The 7,478-nt window shown below is 48.1% G+C and overlaps 1 protein-coding gene across 1 annotated transcript; it reads left to right on the forward strand.

The window, feature by feature from the left end:
* The first annotated feature begins 2,342 nt into the window (after positions 1–2,342).
* Positions 2,343–5,690, forward strand: LOC123101946 (GTP-binding protein BRASSINAZOLE INSENSITIVE PALE GREEN 2, chloroplastic). The gene is made up of 3 exons (XM_044523194.1): positions 2,343–3,888; positions 4,463–4,630; positions 5,094–5,690. The coding sequence occupies exons 1-3, from the start codon at positions 2,374–2,376 to the stop codon at positions 5,466–5,468; spliced, it is 2,058 nt and encodes a 685-aa protein (XP_044379129.1). The 5' UTR covers positions 2,343–2,373; the 3' UTR covers positions 5,469–5,690.
* Positions 5,691–7,478: the final 1,788 nt, after the last annotated feature.

A 7,478-nucleotide genomic window follows, 5' to 3' on the forward strand; every position in this document is an offset into this window, starting at 1 on the left:
GTCTTCTCTCTCCTCTTCCCCTTGTGTTGTTGTGCCAAGGATGCCTATAACGGTTCGTAAAGCATAAATTGCTAATAGATGCATGCAAGGCATACTTCCACACCTTGCAAGAGGTGCATGGAGACTTTATAAGACATCTCAAACAATAAATTATATGAAGCACTTCATGGAGACTAACTATAAGACATTTCAAACTGTAAACTATATGAAGAGGTGCATGGAGACTTATTAGACATTTCAAATCATAAATTGTCGATAAATGTATGAGACATATTTCCACACTTTGCAAGTCCACCACAAGATAAACACACAGAAAACAATGATTCTATCCTATTCACTAAAAAAATACACTGAACAAATATTTGAGTTACGAGTATAACAACAGGCCAATTATAGGGTATGACATGCCACCGCGACTCTACCCTATTAGTAAGAAAAATTATGAGGAGTGATACATGTCTCTGGCTAACTTCATGCTGATGTATTCATGTGTGTGTGTTCTGGTCCTAATGTTTGCGTGAGAACCGACAAGATTTCGAGTCGTACAACTAGTTTGTACTAGATGGTACTACGTACATTGCTGTGGGAATTTGTGGACAAGAGTTGATGCAGTGATAATCATGAAAGGAAACATATACTTGTTAATTAGCTGGCTTTCTTGCCCTAGAGCTTGGCCTTCGTGTTTGCTATGTACACGTTGCATGGCCTTAGGTGATGTAGTTGTTGGCTATAGGTAAAGTGTTTGATGCAGTAAGATTTAGTTTAGTAGCTAGCTACCGTAGCATTTTGGTCCTGGCAGAGATGATGACAAAGTTGGTGGCAAGTTCCCTTTCACGACATTTGGTGGTGGAAGGCGTATGTGCGCTGGCATGTTGTTTGCTTACCTTCAAATGAATTTGATATGGAGCCATCTGCTAAGAAACTTTTATCTTTAGCTAATATCTCCTTTTCTCGAGGTAGATTTGAGCAAGTTGGGCCAAGAGCCTAAAGAAAAAGTAATGGTAAGTTATAAAATACGCCAGCTGTCGTGCTACTAGCTGTTGATAAAGTAATAATATTAGTAATTATACCTAGTTAATATTAGTTTAGGGTAAGAATTTGGGTACAGAACGGTTCATTCCAAAGAAGGTTTCCCGTTGTCTCCAAATTAAGTTAGAATTGATTTATGTTATTCCAAGTTGCAATTGGCCTTATAAGCCTTTCTTAGTCAATCAATACATGCAACCAAGTTAAGTCTTCCTCCTCCTCCAGTCGGCGCTGCTGCTGGTCCGGCCCATCTCCAATGGCTTTTGGGCCATGGAGGTGCGGAGTATCTGCCCCCACCCCACCCTCCTCCTCCGGCGGGAGGGACTCCGTTCTCGTTCTTGTTTAGGTTCAACATCTTGGCTGGGGCTGTGTGGCGGCGACGATGTCCCTTGGTAGGAATAATGCCCCCCACGTTCTATCAATGTCCTTATGGTGCATCTACCTTCGTCGGAGGGAGTGTGGATGTGTCTCTTCGTCGTATCTCGTGGAATTTAGTTGGTGTTGGCCTTCGATGGATCTGGTCTTCGTTTGGATGTGTTTACAGGTTTGATGCTTTCGATCTATGACTTTCTTTACTAGTGATGGTTGCTCTTCTAGTGCGTTGGTTCTATGGGGCCTTAGCACGACAACTTTCTAACTGTCTACTACAACAAGGTTTGCCCGACTCCAGTGAGGGAAGGGCGATGACGGCGGCGCGCCTTCGGGTCGCTCTAGTGCTTGTAGTCACTAGGTGGTCCACGGATATGGTTGTAATTTTTATTGTCTCTGGTATTCTTTGTACTGTCATGATCGAAAATGAACATATTGGAAATTTCTAATGCAAAAAAGGACATTTCAAATGTAAATTATATGAAGAGGTGCATGGAGACTTATTAGACATTTCAAATTGTAAATTGTCAATAGATGTATGCAAGGCAGACTTCAACATGTTACAAGTCCACCATAAGATAAGAACACATAAAACAATGGTTATAGTCTACTCACTACAAATTACTGCAATGAACAAATATTTGAGTTCTACCCTGTTAGTAAGAAAAATTACAAGGCGTGATACGGTGCCTCTCGCTAACTTCGTGCTCATGTATTCACATGTGTGTGTTTTTGGTCTCGATGTTTGCATGAGCGCCGACAAGATTTATGATCTAGGGTCCTATGCGTAAAATGCAATCTAGGGGCCAAATCGCAATCTTGATCTATGATCTAGGGTGCTATACGTAAAATGCAGGGACTAGTTTCTTACAAGTCTCTGTAAAATGCATTTTTTTTAAAATATTATCCAATGCAGTCTTGCTCAGAAAAAAAAGATAAATAAATAAGCAACACAGTGGCGTTATCCCCTCGCTCGCAATGGCTAAACCCATGCCGCTCCCGACCCCGGCCGCCGCGGCGGCGGCGGCGGCGCCAGCGCGCCTCCCCGTCGGCCTCCTCCTCCACACAACCCCGCCTCTCCGCCTCCGCCTCCGGGTCCCCTCCTTCCTCTCGCCACCACCCCAAAGCCGCGGCCTTTCTTCCCCCCTCCGGGCTGTCGCTGCCGCCGTATCCACCACCACCACCGGCAGGCGCGCCGCCAGGCCGCCGAACCCAGGGCAGGTCATCAGCGAGGGCAGGGACGAGGACGCCCGCCGCGCCGTGTGCCCCGGGTGCGGGGTGTTCATGCAGGACGACGACCCCGACCTCCCCGGCTTCTTCACCAGCCCCTCCCGCCGCCCCCCGCAGGACGAATTGGGGGAAGAAGAATCCGACTCTCCGGAGGGGTTCGTCGGGGACGAGGAGGAGGACGACGGCTTGCCGTCGGAGTCCGATCTCGCCGCCGAACTGGACGGCCTGGACACCGGATTTCTCGAGTCCCTCGAAGAAGAAGACGAAGAGGACGAGGAGGAGGACGGTGGCGGAGAGACGGAGGCCGGCATGGACGGCGAGAGCGGCTGGGACTCGGAGTGGGACGACGGGATGGAGGAGGACGAGGAGGAGAAATGGAGCAAAGAGCTGGACGGGTTCACGCCGCCGGGGGTCGGGTACGGGAGCATCACGGAGGAGACCCTGGAGAGGATGAGGAAGGAGAAGCTGTCCAAGGCGGAGCGGAAGCGGCGGGCGAGGGAGGCCAAGCAGGCCGAGGCCAGGGAGGACTCCGCCGTGGTGTGCGCCCGGTGCCACTCGCTGAGGAACTACGGGCACGTCAAGAACGACAGGGCCGACAACCTCATCCCGGACTTCGACTTTGACCGCTTCATTTCGTCGCGCCTGATGAAGCGGTCGGCCGGCACGCCGGTCATCGTCATGGTGGTGGACTGCGCCGACTTCGACGGGTCATTCCCCAAGAGGGCGGCCAAGTCGCTGTTCAGGGCGCTCGAGGGGAGGGGCAACTCCAAATTGAGCGAGACGCCGAGGCTCGTCCTTGTCGGCACCAAGGTGGATCTGCTGCCATGGGAGCAGATGGGAGTGAGGCTGGAGAAATGGGTGCGAGGCCGAGCTAAGGCTTTCGGAGCTCCGAAGCTCGATGCCGTGTACCTCGTCAGCGTCCACAAGGATTTGTCAGTGAGGAACTTGATCTCATATGTCAAGGATTTAGCGGGGCCTCGCAGCAACGTGTGGGTGATCGGTGCGCAGAATGCTGGGAAATCGACACTGATCAATGCATTTGCAAAGAAGCAAGGTGTTAAGATCACAAGACTGACAGAAGCAGCCGTTCCGGGAACTACATTGGGCATATTGAGGATGACGGGCGTTTTGCCTGCAAAGGCTAAGATGTATGACACTCCTGGCTTGCTGCATCCGTATATTATGTCAATGAGGTTAAACACCGAGGAACGGAAGATGGTTGAAATCAGGAAGGAACTTCGGCCGCGGACCTTCAGGGTGAAGGTAAATTTGTAGTCTGTTAACTTTGCCCTAGTTCTGTTTATTTCAGATGGAGTGGCTGACCTTTATTGTTTTGTAGTAGCCGCTAAATACAAATGCATAACTACTGGGTCCGTAACTAGAAATGGCTAGTTTCTTCAGTCTATTTTCATGTCAGCATTCTAGTTGTGTTTTAATTAGCAGTCTTCACCTAGAGGTGCGTGGTCAAGATATATAGATATTGGTAGCATTGTAAAATACCGACGATGCTAAAAGTCTAACACTCTGTCACATAGAAGTTGAAACGAACTTCGGTGAACTTGACGATATTGTGGATTTATAGCTGGCTGTTATAATTAAACAGAAATGAAAAGGCACTTGGATGATTTTAACCAGTAACCCCTGCATGCCTAGTTATGACTTTACTCTTGAAGGACCTTATACACTGAATACACTTGGGCAACTCTAGTCCCTTGAAAGGTTAAGTGATTTAATAGCACCCCTGAAGCTCCTTAACTCTGAATTACAAACATATTGTTCTATGTTGTATCGGAATCCACGAGGTTAAGTTTGACTCAAATGTTGCGAACTGTTGCAGGCTGGACAATCTGTCCACATTGGTGGGTTAACACGCCTGGATGTACTAGAAGCTTCAGTTCAAACTATATATGTGACTGTTTGGGCATCTGCCAATATTTCCCTTCATCTTGGAAAAACTGAAAATGCTGAAGAACTGCGGGCCAAGCATGTTGGCATCAGACTTCAGGTGAGACTTCAATTTCCAATCTGCTTAATGTTGCTTCTAAGGATAAATTAGTTAGATTCTGTTTAATCAAAGGACTGAATAAAGATGATTTGGAAGTAAGGTTGCTTTATGGAACAACTCTGCATGTGATATGCTATTTGAATAAACAAACTCGCTGTTTAATTTGTTCGTCTGCTTTAATCAAAGGACTGCATAGATTTGTTCAGGTGTTCGCCATCAATTTGCTATGGTTGTCATATGTCATAGGCTACTAATGGTGTATTAAATCTATAGGCTGAACTCCTATTATACACTGAAAGCTGTCAATTTTCAAGACAATAATGAGCCCTGCTACCTGCTTTTGCTGTTCAGTGCATATGCAGCTGGAGTATACAATCCATAATATAACCATGAAAAAACATACTTTTTTTTGCATTTCTATATCCGTCATAATACTGATTTATGATACACTGTAATTGTGCAGCCACCAGTTGCGGCAGAGCGAGCGACCGAACTGGGCCAGTGGACAGAGAGGCGGATCGACGTGTCCGGGGTCAGCTGGGACGTGAACAGCACGGACATCGCGGTCTCAGGTCTAGGCTGGTACTCGCTGGGCCTGAAAGGCAACGCCACCGTCGCCGTGCACACTTTCGACGGCATCGACGTGACGCAGCGCGACGCGATGATCCTCCACCGTGCCAAGTTCCTCGAGAGGCCCGGGTTCTTGCTGCCCATCGCCATCGCGAACGCCATAGGCGAGGAGACCAGGAAGAAGAACGAGAGATTGAATGCCCAACAGCAGAGCGATGACGACGACTACGACGATGACGACCTTTCCGACGACGAAAGCGCAGAGTGACTGTTGAGGTGACAGTAGTGAAAGCCTTGTATGAGAAATGTTAGATAGGAGTGAGTGGGGAATAGCTGTTGTCTGGGAGCAGTGCTCCAGCAAATGGCTCATGTTCCATTGTGAGTTGTGATGTGATGATGTGTGGTGCACCCAAGAGGAATGTAGAAAAACTGAGAAAGGCCATTGATAATTGAGAGGAAGGAGATGCCATTCTGCCCCCCTTGCACACAATACAGTACATACACAGTTGGGTCGTTGGTGCTTCTTGTTCCCTGACGTTGACTCCATGGCCTCATCCTGATGTGCTAACAGTGCTTTCAGTTAGGACTGGTTCTGTTTCAGCTGTTGCTTGTGTGATCACACAATCACAAAGATTGCAGTTCCAGGTGTCCATTCCAATTACAGTCAGTGCAAGCCTTGTTGGATTCAGCACAATGTTCCTTTCTTTCTCTATCAGGTGGTGTGATGTGATCATTGATTGGTACAAGGCCTCCTGGGTTCAGTAGCGCCCATGCAGGATATGATGCCCATGGTCACACTCACACATGTCATAGATCTTTTTTTCTTCTTCTATATAAAGCAGCACAGTGAACACATGGAAATATGTTGTCTCCATAATTCCGAAATCACGAAAAAAGGCCAGACCAAAGCTCGGTCCTAAAACCCGTTACCGACTTACCGCGTATACAGTGGCGGACCAGAAACTAAGGTTTGTCGGGGCGACGAATGATGAGTGATGGCCCCGCCTATCGGTGGGTAAGCGAGCACCCTACACCGCCGCCAGAGAACTTGCGCCCAATGGTGGGTCCGCCACGACGTGTATGTGCATCGCGATGTAACGCCAGGTCGCCAGCCGTCCCTTCTTCACCATATGCCATGAGGGGCTTTCGCCGAGTCGTCGTCCCCTTCGCTACGCCACATAAGATATCTCTCTGGCTTTAAAGTGAAAATTGCCATATCTCTCTCACTTTAAAGTGAAAATTGCCATATCTCTCACTTTAAAGTGAAAATTGCCATATTGCCTCCCATTGATAAGCGCCTACCTTCAAAGTATTACCCCCATCCCACCCCCAAAGTACACCTTTGAATTTTTCTTCTTTATAAAATAGTGTTTTGATCTTTAAAAAGAGAGAGGGATGTAGGTACTTATAAGAAGAAGGAACTTTTAAAAAGATAAGTTCGTTAATGAAAATAGAACAAGAGAGGAAGCATCCAACACAACCCAACCCAAAGGAAAATAGAATGAATAGCCGCCCTTGTCCTCCGCTGCCTCCTATTCTCTCCTCTTTCCCTTCCCCTTCCTCTTCATGAACCCGAACGTGCCATGACGAGCTACTCAACGCCGTCCCGCAAGGTATCAAACCCTAACCCTCCCCCCCCCCTCCAATCCACCCGATTTGCCGCCGAGGGAGCCCCGTATTGGCCTGAAAATCTCTTCCCTTTTCCATGCATGATATAATACCCCTTGGTCACACTCACATCCATTACTCTTTTTTCCCATCTCTCTAGAAAACAACACAACGAAACAAATGGAAATATGTGTCCTCCATAGTTCCGAAATCACAAAAGAGGCCACGCCAAGGCTCGGTCCTAAACCTATTAGAACTTAAGTTTTGTTTTTGCGCGACGGTGCAGCGCCAGCTGGTCACTAACCTGTACCGCCGCCAGAGCTGGGGCATCCGCCCTGCCCGCCCCAATGGTCAATTTTTTGCAGAGGCGTCGCCCCCTTCGCCATGGCACATTACGATTTGTCTCTCCTTCAATCAAAAACATAATTTGGCACAGTGCCTCTCACTAGCAGCATCTTGATGGTACTTCCATAGCATCACACCTGTACCGCCGCCAGAGCTGGGGCATCCGCCCTGCCCGCCCCAATGGTCAATTTTTTGCAGAGGCGTCGCCCCCTTCGCCATGGCACATTACGATTTGTCTCTCCTTCAATCAAAAACATAATTTGGCACAGTGCCTCTCACTAGCAGCATCTTGATGGTACTTCCATAGCATCACACCTGTACCGCC

Source organism: Triticum aestivum, chromosome 5A (genome assembly GCF_018294505.1).
Source record: "Triticum aestivum cultivar Chinese Spring chromosome 5A, IWGSC CS RefSeq v2.1, whole genome shotgun sequence".
Taxonomy (NCBI): domain Eukaryota; kingdom Viridiplantae; phylum Streptophyta; class Magnoliopsida; order Poales; family Poaceae; genus Triticum; species Triticum aestivum.